This window comes from Hippoglossus hippoglossus, chromosome 13 (genome assembly GCF_009819705.1).
Source record: "Hippoglossus hippoglossus isolate fHipHip1 chromosome 13, fHipHip1.pri, whole genome shotgun sequence".
Classification (NCBI taxonomy): Eukaryota; Metazoa; Chordata; class Actinopteri; order Pleuronectiformes; family Pleuronectidae; genus Hippoglossus; species Hippoglossus hippoglossus.
This window is the reverse complement of record NC_047163.1, coordinates 18,517,881-18,536,421: the sequence shown is the minus strand read 5'-3', so window position 1 is coordinate 18,536,421 and position 18,541 is coordinate 18,517,881. Positions and strand designations below refer to the sequence as shown.

Genomic DNA, 18,541 nt, shown 5'->3' with positions numbered 1-18,541 from the left:
AGTGTAGGAAATTGCACTTATGATGATGACTCTCTCTTGTGTCATTATACCATCGTTAATTATCATCCACAGTCTACATCATTTATTTATGAATTAATTTTTTAGGCGTTTAAAAAGTGGCCTCATCATCAGACGCCCCTTCTTACCCACACATGGCTCTGAGAGTATGTTAGTCAAATCCATAGTTTTGGTCCAGGCTGAAAGATCGAAACAACTATTGGTTGGATGGCCTTGAAATTTTGTTCACGCATTATCCACTCGACTGAGGCCGTCTCTGTGGTGATACCCCAAGTTTCATGGACTGTATATAAATGGGGACGATGCGTCTACACTTCCTCTCACTATCCAGAAATGAAGCCAAAGTATTCTTAAAATGAAGGCTGCCCTCCTGCACATCTGGAGAGTCTTTGCAGTAGTGATCAATGGATGGAGCAGCAGGTCCCAATGATACACGACCAATCAAAACTGTCATGTCACTTATATAGCACCAAATAAGGAATCAAAACCATACGTTTCAACAACTGTCAATTAGATTGCCAATTTTTATCCTGTAGCGTCCTCAGATAAAAATGTTCATTTGTTCAATACTTGCAATACCTGCAAAACTAGTGACATTCCCCCCACCCTCAGCTGTATGTTGTATTCAGAGCTAAATGGGAAATGTTAAACTAAGTTAGATGATGTGGTAAAATTATTATTATTATTATTTAAAATCCTTGCTGTGCTTTTGTGTTGATTCCGAGCAGCTAACCGTACTCTAACTCTCCTAAACTAATTTCTGTATATATATAACTGTACTCCTCATAAACAGTATTGTCAAGAGGCAACACTTGGACCATGCATGGTAACATTTATTCCAGACATGCAAAATGTACACTACAGAGATGAAAGCTGGCACATACATTATACTGCAAAAGAAACACAGTCATATACAAAATGAAATGTACGTTATAACTGTTTTACTGACAGAGCAGAGCTTATAGGCTACAGACAGTTGACTCCTGACCACCAGTTTCACAGATGGAGAATTTGAATGTTGACACTACCGCACGTGGCATGATCTCCAGTGATGACAGAGACGTCATTTGGTAGCAATGTAATGTGACGTTTTTTTCTTGCGTTTTGTCGTAAACATGAGGAATCTTTGGATTTTGCTGCTTTCAGATGTTTGCATACAGAATGTCATTTTTTTTATGTACAACTATGAATTGGAATGGACATTTGATATAAACCCATTTTGCACAAAACATTGTGCTATATTGAGTTAATACTTGACATTTTGGCGTTGTTCAGCTTTAACGTTGATGATGTTTAGATTAAGAATCACTTTAGCTGCATAGTCTGACAAATTAAATTTCCCATCCGTCCTTAATTAGCTGGTGTTTCTCTTGTGTCACTTGTACGAGCCCTTAAACGAAGAACAACTGGAACTCAACACATGGTCATCACGTGACATTAAAGGGACTTAGTCCAAATGATTCCTGATTTAGATTTTACACATGTAAGAAAAAAAACAAGGATTAATGCACAAAGAAACGCGGTGGCTTTAACTGACGCTAAGTGATCTTATACAGTGACATTACCTGTGCTTGCAGCATAAGCCTGTAATGAGTCTTTGTGTCCACAGAAACGTCTCCGATAAAATTGACGATTACAGGCGATCTGTCGTGCTTTAAATGCTTTTTGTTACTTGGTCAAACTCAGACCTGCTCATTTACAAAAAATAAATGTGTGAGCTGGTTCGGCCCGTAGCATGCGTACATATTGCATAAATATTTTCCCATATAAATACATTTCATACCAATACAAGGAGAGGAGAAAAACACATTCAGTGAAACATTGGTATTTACCAGTCAATGTATAACAATGTAAGAATGGGAATTGGGAGCGATGTGTGTGGGAAGGTAGTAAAAGAGTTTAAAAAGATGAAGGAAAAGAGACGGAACTAAAGCAGCCACTTAGATTTGAAGGTGAAGAATGACAGGGTGAGACAGAAAAAGAAAGAATTCAAAGATGGCGCGAGGTTTGGCATGCGTTTCTGTCTCTGCCGGAGCGAGGCAAGGTTCGGGAAATGTTGACGACAGCGGGGAGAAGTTCAGAGGGTTCGATTACACATTCTACAGTGGCTGGACTCACAATGTACACAAATCACTCCTCCATGTGCAAACCTGTCAGCCTCCCTGACTCCTTCCTAATGACGGAGATGACTAACAACAGTCAAAACGAAGGCAGAAGATTGGTTATCTACATTCAGGCATGCAGTTGGTCTCATTTGTTTTAATTTAAAAAAGAAAAATAATAAAAATTAAAAAAAAGACGTGTTCCCTCTCCCCTTTATTTAATCAAACCCTTGAGTTTCCACTGATAATCCAAGCACCAACGAAGCAGCCGTTGTGACAGTCTTAAACCCAGCACCACTTGGCATACAAACATTTTTATAAAATTTACATTTATATATATATATATATATATATATAATATATATATGTTCATATACCCATATTTCAAATATTTGTAGCTTTATATGCTTTGAATGCAAGAGGTTCAGTAAGGAATATATGAGGATAAATGCAGCTGTCCAAAATCTGAAGTCCAAACCCAGAGTCAGTTTTCCAAAGGAGCCCCATCCAGCACGTAGAAAAAGTCTTCGCTCACTCTCCCCTCATACGCGGATCATCTGCTTCATTTCAAGAAGTCCATTATTCCAAAAACCTTTATTCTCCTAACCACAATTACATCTGCATTTTCTCCCCCTCTCTCTTTTAACCTGAACTTTTTTAACATCAGGCTTTAGGTTATTTTTGTCAAGCAAATGTTACTGGATTCTAAAGCATGCATCTCTGAGTGATTGTTTTTTTTAAATTTGTTTACTTGTTGCAATACCTACTCTCGTCTGTTTTGTTTTGCTTTGCTTTCTGAGGTTGGTCTTGATGTAATAATATTGTAGCATAATGTTATGAATTGTATTAATTTTTTTTGTCGCATCTGTGGTTTGGTTTTCACGGTTTTACGGGTTCCTCTCCCCCTCAGATTCTCCATGTCAGTGGGTCGCTGTTAGAAAGAGACAAGCAGAGAGATGGTGCTGTTATAAAGAGTCATGTTGGACAAAAAAAGACAAATAGAATTCACCCTCAAGCTCATATTTTGACTGGTGACGGTCTGGTGTCGAGGCTGTGAGCCGTCGGGGTTGCTGCCCTTGCTGCACAGTCAGCCCCTACCCTACAGTTGGTGCAGTGCTAAATCAGCCTCCACACATACTCTAACACACACACATGGAAATATGCTGAGTTTGGACATAAAAATACACACATCTCATTCTCCTGCTGCAGTGTCATATATCACAATGTAATCGTAATGCAGGAGGTATACTTTGTTGGTGAACACTTGTTTAAGCCCTGTGTGTGTGAGTGTGTGCATGTGTGTCAGTGTGCAAACACACACATCGTACATCATTTTCAACTGATATCCCTTTGCATATTCATAAGTTATAATGAGCATAACTTTATGCATACATATATTAGATGTTAGTGATCTGCACCAAATACTGTTTATGAGACATTTTCAGACATTATTCCAAAATTGTGTTTGGTGAGGTGACATCACTGATGACACTGTATGTTTAAATTTGTCCTGCTTGTCTTTATTTCCGTACCTGCAACGGAGACGTAGACTATGACGATGACCACGCCCAGGACGATGGAGACGATGCTGAGCAGACGAGCCAGTCGACCCAGCCTCCTGGCCCCGTCCATGTCGCCCGACTGGAGACTGTTTCTGGACTGGAGGAACACAAACGCACCAGGTATTAGCGAGAGACACATTTCCATCATAATGTTAAGCAGGGCATGAAAAATGTTGCAAGTCATCAAAAACAGATTGTGATTTTCCAGATAACGCTTTTAAATTAAGGGGGTACATTTTTCCTGTCGAGAGTGTTTGAGGCCTTAGGTTCACTGAAAAACCAGAACAATAAAAATCCTAGAATGGCACTCAGTAGAGCGCATACCTCCACCAAGGCCCAGCAGTCTCCTTAAATTCAATCAAACTGCACCATATTGCAAACACTTCCCTAATTATACCTGAATTATTCTCTGAGAAATCAATAAAAAGGTTATGAAATTTCCCATCTCTATCTATGTCAAAGAAAGTGGATCTGCACCAAAACGTAATAGGTTCTTCTTCACTGACATATACCACTGACATCTGGTGTTGTGGTAATCCTGCTCATAGTTTTTGCGTAATCTTGCTAACAAACAAACAAGCGGTTGAAAACATAACCTCCTTGGCGGACATTGTGCAACAAAGAGAGCAGATAGAAGCAACTCACACCACAACTCAAATATTGGGCCCATTTAATTAACCTCCCACCATGTTAAGGATAGGACGGACATCTTAACCTTCATGTTCCTGCCGTCAATGATAACATTGTTATCGTTGGCAGTCGAAGAAAATCTGATTTAGCTGCCAGTGGAGAAATAATTGAGCTTCAATTCACACAAACAGCTGTTTCTCCAACAAAGTCAGAAAGAAAAACCTGACAGGCACAACCTAATATTCCCTTATTCATAGATCCTAATGAATTCAGCTGTTTTATCGGATATTAACAAATAGAATACAAAATTAGAAACATTTACTTTTATTTCATTTATCAATTTATTTATCACCATGTCTATTCAATGGGAGTTATAAGTGTTATTTTCCACCTTTTTTGTCTTTCGTAGTAGTGACGTTCATGTATCACAAAACCAACAGCATGAAATACAACTCTCCACTGAGCCAGGACAAGTAACCAGCAACACACAACCTTTATATTTCTGTGACAAACAGTGAACATGTGAAGAGGAACTAAACATCTTGGCAGTTGAAATATTTATTATGTGGTTTTCAGTTAATCGATAGTTGAGTCATTTTAAACAGTTGAAGGAGACAGATGTACAGGGATGTTGACACATCTATCGTTTGCCGTAGAGTCGCAGGGGATAAAAAGCCAACAATAATTTATTCTCAGCTGCGTGCGGAAAGAAATTGTCTATGTCAGTTTGTCAGACTGGGATTGATGGAAAAATGTGACATCCAGAACCAGTCGGATGGAGGAGGTGGGTGCAGCAGTGTGAAGGGGTTGTATATCAACTTAATGTTCTATGTATAATGCTTTATGTAGGCTCCAGATATACAGACAGCATGATGCATGTAAATGTTTTCGTGTCTAAAATGACAAATCACTGATACAAATATTGTCTCTTCAGCTTTTCATGTGCGGAAAAACTCTATGATACAAGCAATCACAACAACTGCTGCAATCAAAACGTGAAAATGCCCTCAGTCTATCAGGTATCTACTCAAAATGGTCCTCACAAAGATATAAGTAGGCTACAACAAACACATGCAGGGACATAACATCTGACGTTTCCTGTCTGACATTTCCTCATTATTTCATATTTTACAAAGCAATTACTTATTTTACAAAAACTATTTATGTTTTTTTAAGCGTCTAGAAAATGTGTGTAATTTATACATTTATTTTATGCTGCTTGTCTTCAACTGCATGTCCACCACAACAACATCCAGTCAAAAGCCAGTCAGTGTTTCAAAACACTGAGAAGCTCATTGAAGAGTAGAGGTTCAGATTACAATTATTTTATATAATCCACCATTCTACATTTGACCTTGGTGATAAAACAATATTGAAAATAATTGCAATATAATTTTCTTTAATAGCATAACTCCATCATGGATCAATTCAATGCTAATGAGGTGATATTATAGTTTGTTCTGTCCGACCAACTGTTGGAACCAGAACATTTTGGGTTTATTGTGTGTGTCATGTCGGTCAAAATGATCAATGGATCGTCATATTATTAGTGGGTTAGTTTAAAAGAGGCCAACAGAAAATGTGCAGAGCTTCAGAAAGAACCATAAAATAATGAACAACGTTAAAACGACTGCAGAATAACAGCTACTGACTGAACAGAGCTGCGTAAACTTCCAGCACCAAACAACAATAACAGGTTGCACTGAGGTAAAGCACGAAAACACTGGATGCTGGAGATTCTCCATGTGTTCATCATGCAGCATGAAACCACTGCAGACTTGTGGCAGGTGTGATGGTGCTGCTTTTGTTTGCATGACACATATAAAGCCACTTAACAATTACCATTTGAATGCCACAGGACTGCAAGTGGAGTTTTTTTTATCGGATACAAAACCTCGAAACTATCTTGGGAAAAAAGATTGACAGCAGGTTAGGTAGTACCCCGTCTGCTTTCAGTTTCAACCCAGAGCTACTTGAGTGTAAATACACTCTACCATCTAATGTGAACACAGACTGGGTCAGCATCCCTGCAGGGTGGGTTTGACACTGTGGTCAAACTCAGAGGGAAAACTATTTGAAAAGCATCACTGACACTGTGTTAAACCGAGAGCTACAGCCGAGAGATAAAATGAAGAAAACACACGTAACAGAGATTAGGTTCTAAATTGAAACCTTCCCTGCGATGGTCTGATGCTCCTGATGATGACATCTGTTAATTTGTAAGGCTGATGAAGGTTTTAGGAGCTGTCTGTGGTGCTGAACGTGTGTTTTATTCAACCAGAGGAAATACAGTCGGAGCAACAACTACATTGTGGAGTTGGGTGGGGACTTAGCAGCTCTGGGGTGTTCCACTGAAACAGCTGCTCTCGCCTGGGGAACTATGTTAAAGGAGCAATTAATACACTGATATTGCAAAACTTTTTGTGTTATTTTTGGTGAGAATATTGGTCATAGACTGATCTCCTGGGACTTTTTTTATACTGTAAATAACGATGAGCGACACGTCTCCACTTCCTCCCACTACCTAGAAATGAAGCCACAATATCCTGGGTATGAACAAAGCCGATAACGTCATTTGGAGCAAGAGTCTGTGCAATAGTGATTCGGGGGAGGGAGCCGTGGTATGGAGGTCCCGCCAATACATGCGCTCAACCAACATAGTGTCAGTCTCAGCTGTCAATCATGATGTTTAACATAACATAACTAATAAAAGAATAAACAACTTGTCAAAGCTTGAGGTTGATGGGCAACAACAGCGTGTCAGGTATGAGGCTACAGTGACACGGACTCAAAAAGACTGGAAACTTGCAGGTTGACGTGATCTGATGGATAAGGTCAGAATTTGGTCTCAAAGGCATGAATCCATAGACCTGAACTGTCTTGAGTCAACAGGCCTGGCTGGTAGCGGTGGTATGATGGTGTGGGGAATTATTTCTTGTCACAATTTTGGCCCCTTAATACTAATCCATCACTGTTTCAATGCCACAGCCTGTCTGAGTATTGTTGCAGTTGTCCCTTAATGGCCACAGTTTACCATCCTTAAATGGCTAATTCTAAGAATAAAAATCCGATATAGAATTGAAGTATTACACGTCAGCTCTTGTAAGTCAGTTTGAGTTATACGATGAAATCTAAATCAATGCACATGTCAGAGCTTTATCCCTCAAACACACACACACGCGCAGGGAAAGGCTTCAGCTTCTTATACTTCCAGGACTGCAATGTGAAAACACCGTCCCATTGGAGCCTTTTATTGATCTGGCCTCACATCACAGAGAAGAGCAACATCAGCACCTTAAATCAACAGCGGCCCCTTTCAGAAAACATAGGGTACTTAGCCCGCTCAGAGAAAATGATGAATAAAAAGAGGTCAATTCAAAAAATGAACAATCGTAAATAAAAGAAAAAGACGAAGAAAGGGATATTGTTCACCCATCGCTGTTCGGTGTTTGCCTCAGGGGCTTCAAGTGTGTGTGTGTGTGTGTGTGCATGTTGTGTGAAGGGGGAGGTACCCTTCGCCTGGCTGATGAATGTCTATATTGATTCACAGCTCGGTCATATTTGTTTTCTGAATGGGAAATTCTACCCTCAAAGTGTCTTGTCTAGTGTTCATTGTCGTACCACACAAACACAGACACACACACACACACACACACACACACACACACACACACACACACACACACACACACACACACACACACACACACACACATGCACACACATGGTAGTGAGGACACTTATTGACATAATGCATTCCCTATAGGCCCTTACCCTAACAGCCCTTTGAATTTGTGAGAACCAGCCAAAATGTCCACACATTGATGGTATTGAACCAAAATTGGCCCCAATAACTATAGACAGACAGACACAAACCCACCCACACACACACACACACACACACACACACACACACACACACACACACACACACACACACACACACACACACACACACACACACACACACACACACAAGCCTCCCACACACACATTACTCTCTCCATAGCTTCCAGCAGAGGAAGGTGGAGGCTAGTAAGTGCTCCCTTTCTCTGTTGTCATTAATAATGGAGAGCCAGCAGCCTGGCAGAGAGGGACTGTACAACCAGGAGCTGTGTGTGTAGTAACTGTACGTTTGTGAGACAAGTCGCCATTTTGATCAAATTAAAATGCTTTATTTGCACCAATTGTTCCCTGTATAACATTCATTCTATTTTCATTTTCATTTTATTTGACCCTCTTAACGTGATTGATATCACTTTCCTTGTTAATTTATAAACCTTATCATAATTTTTGTATTCATTATTTTTTATTTCTCTCAATCACTATAAGAAAGAGCACTTGGCTGTTGGTCGGATTCTTATATTCGGTTTGCTTAAACCCCTTTAGTCTGTTTGGGTGCAAGGAACCTCACAGCCTCTAGGAGCCACTAGCAGGGCTTCTAAGACCCAAGTCTTGTTACACTTGACTCTCCATTAAAATTGCAAACCACTCAAAGTGCTCAGCTGATCAAATCTGTCAGACCAATGATGGCACCTCTCTCATTCTTGCAGCTATAAAATACGTTTTAGCTGCCGGTGCAGCTCATAAATTGTAATTGTATTTATATCTTGGTTAGTTTGTGAACTGGAAACACAGTTCAAGTAAGCTAACTAAGTGTTAGAAAAACCTAAAACATGAAGCCGTAAAGGCACAGGCCGTTATTCCATTTAGCTCATCACTGATAGTGAACCACAGGCTCATTTAGATAATGCAGGGTCAGGTTTACAGTGTAGCTCACAGCTCAAATTACAGAAGATTATCAGAGGATGCTGCTTTTAAAGTTGTTAGTCATAACAAAATTACGTTTTCACTAATCTGAACATCTTTAAAATTATCTTTCCCTCTTTCCTGAAACAAATCAGATACAGGAAGTATGGTGACATTTGTGAATTAGCACTAAAAACAAAGTGCAGCTGAGGTTTAAGGAAATGCCATTCGTTTTGCAGCTGTTTAGACATAAAGCATAATTTTGACATGATGGTAGCGCTACAGTTCTCAGATCGTCCCAATGGGGAAATAAATATGAGAACCAATTTAAATGGTAATCATATGGAGATGAAGGATACATCTCCACTTCCTCCCACTATCCACAAATGAAACCTAAATATCCTGGAGATGAACGCTGCCATCTTGCTCAATTGGAACCAGTCTATGCAGTTGCAATAAGGGATGCAGCCGCAGTAGCGAGGTCCTCGCAATACACACGCTCAACCAATTGTGAGTCTCAGCTGTCAATCATGATGCCTCACCCCATTTTTATAGCATTAAATAACAAATTAAAACCAAACTAAGTGGAAAAATGAACACTGGGACAAACATATGTGTGATAAGATCTACCTAGAATGACAGAAACCATCTTTGAGAAAAATGTATTTACCTGGACTTTGACTTTTTAGTTTGGTCCATGTCCCATCCGCTAACATTGAGGAGGCAGGTATTATGACCTAAACTGCAGTCAGCCACCAGGTGCCGATTAAGACTTTTGGGCTTCACTTTTGTGGAGCTGTCATGTAGTCCATCTTTATCTACGGTCTATGTGATCAAATCGCTACTTCAGTCCAGAACTTTAAGTGTATTCCTATACGCCACAAGCAAAGTGACAGAAAAACCCACTGAAATGAGGGCATACAGGATTTCTTAAGGTTAAACTAGAATGTGGTAGAAATAACTGCAATGTGGTGAGAGTGCCTTAAAAACTATTTTGTGTTTTATTGACAAGAAAATATCCAAATCCAAGTTACCTGTCAGGTCTTTTGCTATTGTTACAAAAAGGCCTCTATAGGGCTGAAAGCACCCTCCCCCGATGCTTCATAGGTTCCCTGACGTCATCACTTGTACCCACAACATGTTAGCTTTCCATGTATTCAGTTTGATCTACAATTGAATTATATAATCATTAGTTGCGCTCATTTAATATGAGTCTTAATAAATAATTCTGTTTTCTGTTTTAATTTGAGCAGTTTGGCTGGAGGACTGTGATAGGCTTCATATAATTGGCAACAGCTGTATGAAGCTCTCCCACTATGTCTGCAAGAATTAGATTGCAAATAAGAAGTAATTTACCTACGCACACACACACACACACACACACACACACACACACACACACACACACACACACACACACACACACACACACACACACAAATACACAGTCATCCATCTAGTGCAGCCCTGCAAGTCCATATTTCACAGGCAAATCTGCCGAGCGTGCAATAACGCTCCTGCAGTTTGGGCCTTCCCATTACTGGGATAGGCTGGTATGGGCAGTAAAAACCTATTACCCGGCCTCTCCAATCCCCATAATTGACTGCACAGTCTAAGCGTTTGCCAGCCGCAAGCCTTCCCCACCAGAGCATCTGCTAGGGATCTGTGGCAGCAGCCAGCTGGAAGTTGGCTTTTTTCAGTGGTCCTGCGGTTGGAAGTGGTGGCGGGGTTGGTGGATGATGATGGATGTAACTTTTGGCCACTCCTGTTGTTAGCAGTGCACCATGTGCTGGTAGGGAAAGATGCTTTGAAGATCTTTTTTATGAGGCTTAATGAGGCTTCAACAGAGACTGTACATTACCAAAAGGTATTATACACTTTACAATACATTACATCGGTTACCATTCTAACATTTCCTTTCTTTGTTTGTTTCCTGCAGTGATGACTCATCAAGTTAGTTATATTTTTGTATATGTTGCATTTCTGAAATGCAGATTTTGTAATGTGGAGGTGAACAGCATAATGATAAGGATGTCACCACGACATAGAAACACATGTTATTTATGTCAGTTTGATGTTAGGTGTAAGCAACTTAAGCTGCATTAATATTAACAGATTTTTTTGGCCACTATTATCTCCTCAAGTTGAAATGCCAAACATGTCCTGTACATCTGATCGATACCAATATTCACAAGTTATCACAAACATATCAGCCTCTTTAGCTGCTAAATGCTTGGTGGTCACTTTGTCTGTCTATTGCTGGGCAGGTAGTGTGTGGGGTACTTATCATAGCTTGTGTTGCTCAGATTAGCTGCATGCTGCTGCTGGAATAATCAAAGTGGAGTTGAGGTCCAAAAACCAAAACAATTGTCCAAAACAGACTGAAAGGCTCTGTTGAACTAAAGGGAATCAGCAGAGTTGGGAGATACATCTCTGTGTTTGTCATTAGTCTTTTTGTGCTACTAAGCCCCGCCCACAAAGTGTACAAGATTGCTTTCCTAAATTTGTGACATCACAAACCCTGGCTGTGGGGATCAATGTTTTAGACCTGATATGTCTAATTACAAGTTTGCAGCTAAATTTAGCATTACCAGCATTCACAGGCCTCGCCCAATATGACATTGTTCTTTTCTGGTATTTGATGAATCGTTGATGTAGACTTTATCGCCACCTCCTGGCCCGGCATGCTTGTTTGAGTTTGTATTTGTTTTTCTGTTGTCATCTAGACAAAGATGTTGTCTGAAATTAAGGTTGTGTAGGCAGAATCTTTTTTTTTTTAATGGAGGTAAAATTGTCTGCATACGCTTCGATAAATAAAACTGAGGTGGATGCAGATTAACACCAACATTAGCAACCAACATGCTACATATACTACTGAACCATTTCATATCAAACAACTGTTTATGATTAAAAACATTTTCTCTTTCTGTTTTCAGTCTCCTGGAGTCTTGACTGTTTCCTCTGACTTCAGCACATTACCACCATTTTCACAAAAGTCGAACAGTTTCTCTTTTCTCTATTTCGACTTTCCTGAAGTATCCATTGCACATGGACATGGATATTATTAGCACTTAGCAGTGATCTTGCATTCCGGGGCTGCATCGTGCGGTATCAACCACATTACTTTTGATTAATTTGTCCACAGCGGGTGTAAACCTCAGTTTTCCTGCTCTGACTCACTCACACTTATCCGGCATCACTGCGGTATCTGATTCAATTCCTTTCTAATCCAGTGAGAGGAACTACTTTATGGTCATTTTCTGTCTCTCTCACTCATCTGCCCTTGTAGCCAAAGATGTTTTGATCTTCTTTGCAAGGGCCCCTATCCCATTTCCATACATAAGAGGGAGGATGTCGAGCGCTGCCACAGAGCTGCCTAACTGCTGCAATCTGCCCTCTGCAGAGAAACTAAATTGACTTCTCTTGCCATTTATTGAGTTAGTGGCCAGCTCCAGTTTCTCCCTCCTTCACTCCTCTTTCTTATGCCCTCTGTCAAAGCCTCTCTCTCTCTGTCTTTCTCCCTCTTTCTCTCTCTCTCTCACACACTCACACACACACACACATGCTCGAGATCGCTGCACCATTACCAAGTGGCTGACCGGTGAATGTCACGATGATGGCTCTGTGAGGTACAGGCTGTCTCGTGGACACCGCATGATATTCCCTTTGGTGTGTAGCACCCACAGGAGTGATATTACAGAACTAATGGTTTCACTGCATTGCCTCTGCCTTGTTTCTCTGTAGATATAACGGCTGCCGCACAGTGTCACAAGTAGAACACAAATGTCTTTGTCAAAAAGCCAACTGGAGTTACAGTAAAATCCTGACTCAACAGAGTTTCTAAAGGTGGATCTTAAAGACTTATTTAGCCATATTTATCTGCACCAGCTGATTCTCTGCTGCTGTTTCCTGGCTATAGACATGTTTCAAGGGACCTTGGAGACCCCAGGCCAAAGGGACCTGGGGGGCCCAACTTCAAACCAAATCAAACCCCGCCCTTAACCAAACCTCTAAAATTCCAAAGCTTCTGGCAAAAGATAGAGGCATGGGATCCGCTAGGGGTTTCCAACCATGGTGTTGTTGCAGTCTCCTGTACAAAACCGATCATCCTAGCTTTGCCTACCCTGATGCAACACCTCTGCTCGGCTACATATAGAGGTGCAGGCACATTATACAAGACACAATGCTGGATTTTGTTTTGGTTGGTTGCAGAACTTATTGATCTATAAGCGAAAAAGTAATTTTACACTTTAAGGTTTCAGCTCACAGCCTTTTATTGTGTTTCGTTCTAAAAAGGTTTGTTTCCTTTGGCTTTGGATTCTCTCCAATTTCTAAACAATATCTCCTAATATAAACACTCATTTCATCTCTGAATCCCTCTGTTAATATAACAGTGTTAACGAGCACTTACATTTATCTGTAGGGATGGTGGCAACTGAATATATATATAGTTATATATATAGTTATTTATATATATATATAAAGTTATATAGTTATATATATATGCACCTCATTTTTATGTAATTTATATTTTTAGGTGAAAACTGACTTTGCTTTATTGCACAGATTTTAAAATAATCAGAACCATGGAAGAAATGTTGAGGAGATTCTTTAATACACCAAAATGAATGTCTCCAAATGACAATACAATTATATCATGTTCATCAAAGATGTGAAACTGGAAAGAAGCACGACCCCATTCAAGGAGATTTGTGGTTCGTCCAAATTAATAATAATAATAATAAGTCCTGATCAGTATCCTTGGCTCCCATGTAGTTTCATTACCAGACGAACAAAGATGCCTGGATTTCTCTATACTAGTATTAAAGAGTTATTCTTTAACAGGAAGTTAATTTACAAATTCATATATGCAGGATTTTTTACCTGCAAGCAGTGGAGAAAGACATGCTCTGATATGTAATGAGAATGTTAATTATGCCGGAGATTTTTCAGAACATGTGAGCCAGTTGCATTTGCAGATCTTATCCCATTAAAACCTTGATTGAATATGGAGGACTTTCAAATTGCAGGAGGAGGACACACCGACAAAAGTACAGCTCTAACAGGGCTGTGGTAAATCATGCCAGCTTCTGTAGGAGCTTCTCTTATAGGATGTTTTATTATATCAGCTTGCACCGGTGTAATTTGAGGACAAAATGCAGAACGGTTTAAACTGAGCGTGCAGGGCAGAACACCACTTTGTGCTAATATGTTTTCAGCTTTGAGGAACCCTGGCGAAAAAAGAAATCATAAATATATTCAGTGGTGCTGTGAGGAATTGTCAGACACATAAAAGTGACACGTTTCCCTGCTCTCCAGGCGACCATTTTTACTGCGTACCTCTCACCACTGCAGAGTGGCAACGGGACAGTGTCAGTTTTCAGTTTTAAAGACCCAGAGCAGCCTGAACATGGATCTTTGTGAAGAGTCATCATTATCCACAGTTAGGTTGGATGTAATCTTGTAGAATAACATGATTTTGTCCCTTAAAGAACATGCACTAAGTGGAGAGCAGTAGACAGTAGCAGTGTTCTGAGGAACCGGGTCTGTGTGCTGTGTCTCAGCTGCATCATTTATCAGTGTTTTGAGCATCGAGAAAGTTTCAGTCAGAGAATGAATCACCTGTCAGCAGCAGACCTGGGTTCATTTAAAATCCCAGCAACGTGAAAAATGATGACATACTGAGGTGTGTGTGTGTGTGTGTGTGTGTGTGTGTGTGTGTGTTGTGTGTGTGTGTGTGTGTGTGTGTGGGGGAGGGGGGTTGTGTGGGTGTGTGCGTGTGTACAGTAAGCTATATACTGGCAAACAATATTCATGACTTTATCAGGGATCATGGAGCCATGTCCTGCACTGGTATAGAAATGGAAACAACATTTGGAGGAATTTTGGGATAATTGCATTTGAATAAGACATAAGACAAGTCAAAATAACTGAAATAACTTCTCTATTCATAACTATATCTGAGGACCTCCGTGGTTTTGATGTAGTTGCTTGAAAACAGCCTTTACAAACATTTTCCCTCTAACTGTTAAAATTAGTGCAGAGAGAAAGATTAATGCAGTTGCAGACACTGGTGTCTATTTAAATTATTTCAATTTACACATAGACAATAAAAAGGAAAGTTTAACTGTTGAGTCGTATAAAGAAAATGAATCCGCGGCAATTTTGATAATTCATTAATCAATGATTGTAATTCATCCAACATCAAAACTAAATATTTTCTGTTTCCACCTTCTTGTGTACAATGCTTTGCTGCTTTTATCTTTATCTCTGTCAATCAGATTGTGGGATGCTGTCCTGGTAAATGCAGAAATGTGTGGAATATCACTCTGAGCTCTGTTGACTTGGGATTGACACTTTACAGAATTTTTTTCCTTTATTTAGGAATTTCTTCTTGAGAGTTGTTTTTTATTTAAATAATGATTGATCCATCTAAAAAGTATACAGAAGATATTTCTTGATTGATTTGCATGTTCGGGATAAATATTCCTGTGGCTCTGATGACCATCCTGGCACAGATTCAATTGCTCAGTTGAGAACAATATTCACATTCTCTTAAATGTTAGAATTATATGAAGATAATATATTATTAATAAAAGAGATTACATAGACATACATAGGATATGTTGTTTTGGGAGGTTTCTTGCCTTATTCCTTCATGCCAAACCTTACATTTCTGAACCAGACCATGTTAATATCAAACATATTTTAGATTCTTTGTCAATGCTTATGAAAGATAATACACGAATGTCCATGTTTATGAAGTTTATGAAGTTGGAAATGACAAATTTAAATAAAAACCCTTCAAAATGTACTCTTATTTCCTATTTAGCAACTTGCTTCTACAGATATTTAGATATGTGGTTTACACTCCTCAGACTCCAGATCTGTGTTGTTGCTGTTCATCTGCATCTGGTCTTTATATCTCGTTGACAAAACATACAGTATTTACTCATCCATCATATCTCTCTGCTGTTCCAGCCTAGTTTTTCCTCCAGAATCAGACTAATAAATTCATTCTCCTGGTAGTTCTGCTGACCCACACAGACAATTTACACTTAAGTGATGCTCACCATGATGGAGTAGACCAGAGCCACGATGCTGACGGGCCACACGGGGCAGAAGCAGGAGAAGATGACCAGGAGCAGGTAATCCTTGGGCTTCGGGGTCTCCTGCACGGTGGCGTTCCCGGTGGAGGAGCGGCTCAGGCTGGCCTTGGACGGGGAGAGCGGGGCGGCGGCGGTCAGCTGCCCCACGGAGCCCGACCTCACCCCGACTCCGTGGCCGTTCTGGTCGGCCTCCAGGCCCTTGTCTCCGCCCACGTTGACCGTGAAGGAGGTGGACATCTTTACGCCGTTGCCTCCGGGCTCGGTGGTCACTGCCAGCAGCTTCTCCGTCTCCTGAGAGTCTGCCAACTGTGCGCCACCTCCACCTCCTCCTCCTCCTCCTCCTCTTCCTCCTCCTCCTCCTCCTCCTCCTTCACCCAGGCTGGACTTCAGGAAGTCTGTGTCCGTGTTGATGGCCATGTCCAACTCTCACTTTTAGCAAATTACACCAGAGAATCTATGTTGTTGTCGTTGTTTTTAACTTTAAAACTGATCACAAGTCAGGAGACACCTTCTTTCCATAATAGACTTCAGATGAATGTAAATTGGATTAAAAAGTGATCAGCAGCAGATAAATGAAATTAGACTATAGTGATGTGCTGTAAAAGCTGTGGATGTACTGACTGTGAATGTGAAAGAATAAAGTCAGAGGTGATCACTCTTTCCTTCACATCATTCCTGCACAGCATCAGATGAGTGGTAACCTCTTCTTCTCTCATCCAATCAGTCAGAGGAACAGGTCCTGTGTCCCACCGTCATGCACTGCCACCAGTCTCCTCTGAGAAGTTCCCCACACGTTCTCTCTTAATGTTTAAAGGAAGAAGGGATGACGGGGTCTGGTCTCTCTCAGCAGATTGTCCTGAGCCTCTCTCCTCTTCTGCCTCCACGATGCAGCAGCTCAGTGACCGGACTCAACTTGGGACCAGTCAAGTCACCACATGTGAACACATCACTTCCGGCGATTGAAGCACAAAATAAAAGTCTCATTTGCCAACAAGGTGCTTTTGAATATCCTGTAAATGAGCAATAATTAGCTTACGTAATATATTATATCCAAAACAAAACATGATCAAGTTCATGTAATTTGGTGCAGCTTGATTGAATTTAAGGGGACTGTATAGGAATGTGCTCAATGATTGTCATTCCAGCTTGTAAAGGCTTTTGTAAGCCCTATATTTTTTTTATCTATTTCTGAACTGCTCAGTTTTAATTTTTTATCGCAATATTATTACTTATGTATTATGGTAACACATATTTTAGGCTATAGTGCAACCTATGTGAAATTACAAAATATTCTTTGAGAAGTAATCTTGTCACATATTGTATCTTGGATGGCCAGCATATAACTTCTGCACTTACTGTAGAGCCCTTTACTGTTGCTCATGGTATTGAGCAGGATGGCTGTTAACCGCTCCTTCTGTCCACCGTTCAGTCCGTGTCATGTCCTTGAGCACGATCACCAGATATGTCCCAGTGTAAGCTTTGTGAATTGGAAAACAATGTAAGTTTCTCTGAGCAAAATCATTTGCCAAATGAAGTTATCAGTTATTCACTGAAACAGGAAGGAATCCATTTCAAAAACCTATGAGCTACACCTATAAAAGTTAAAATTGAAATAACTCAATCCAACAGTAAAAAAAATAGATAAATAAATAAAATAAAATAACAATTTTTTTAGTTTAAACTAAAAATTTAGTAGCACTTAAATGACACTTACTTATAGCAGTTTGTAGTTTGGCTTTCTTGAAGAAAATTGTACTTTCTTGTTGTTCTGGGTTTGTACCCTCATGGTTGAATGTACTTATTGTAAGTCGCTTTGGATAAAAGCGTCAGCTAAGTGAAATGTAATGTAATGTAAAAAAACAGGGTAATGTTTATACAAGTAGCTTTAGAAAAACAAAAGAAAACTCAGAGAAACTTACAATTAAAATGCTTTTGTTATTATGGCATTGTCATAGGAAATCTAAGCTCCACCTTTTCTCTGCATAAAGGTTAAAGTTATCCCAACAAAACATTTTAAACATATATATATATCTTTATTTCCTTCCTCTCCATCATTTGTATCTTATTTTGTTGAATCCACAGCCGTCACACTTCCTGCATTCTTTGACTCATTTGACGCATCTCATGATAGCTCTCCCTCCTCCTCCTCCTCCTCCTGCTCCACCATTCCTTCTCTCCCCCTCTCCTCAGCATCAGCACCAATAGTTTATGGAGGGAAGCCTGCAGCAGATTGTGCTGCTATGCAGAATTTACTATAGCCTCCGTGTTGTTGCCCGGGACAAGGTTTCTTAAGGCTCAGACAGACATCCCTGAATCAAATCAACTCTGTCTCTGTCATGTTAATAAATGTCACTGAGAAAATTCTGAGGTG

At 40.0% G+C, this 18,541-nt stretch overlaps 1 protein-coding gene across 1 annotated transcript; it reads right to left on the bottom strand.

Annotated features, from left to right (window-relative positions):
* Positions 1 to 830: 830 nt before the first annotated feature.
* On the bottom strand, positions 831 to 17,080 carry trarg1a (trafficking regulator of GLUT4 (SLC2A4) 1a). The gene is made up of 3 exons (XM_034605342.1): positions 16,135 to 17,080; positions 3,653 to 3,779; positions 831 to 3,051 (listed from the first exon to the last, which is right to left on the bottom strand). Exons 1-3 carry the CDS (start codon positions 16,585 to 16,587, stop codon positions 3,041 to 3,043), a joined length of 591 nt encoding a protein of 196 aa, XP_034461233.1. The 5' UTR covers positions 16,588 to 17,080; the 3' UTR covers positions 831 to 3,040.
* Positions 17,081 to 18,541: the final 1,461 nt, after the last annotated feature.

Bases quoted from the DNA above. Each gene is read 5' to 3' on its own strand.
- trarg1a (XM_034605342.1), bottom strand. From the start codon at position 16,587: ATGGCCATCAACACGGACACAGACTTCCTGAAGTCCAGCCTGGGTGAA. The intron at 3,780-16,134 runs GTGAGCATCACT...GTGTTCCTCCAG, and splicing joins CTCTGGTCTACTCCATCATG to TCCAGAAACAGTCTCCAGTC.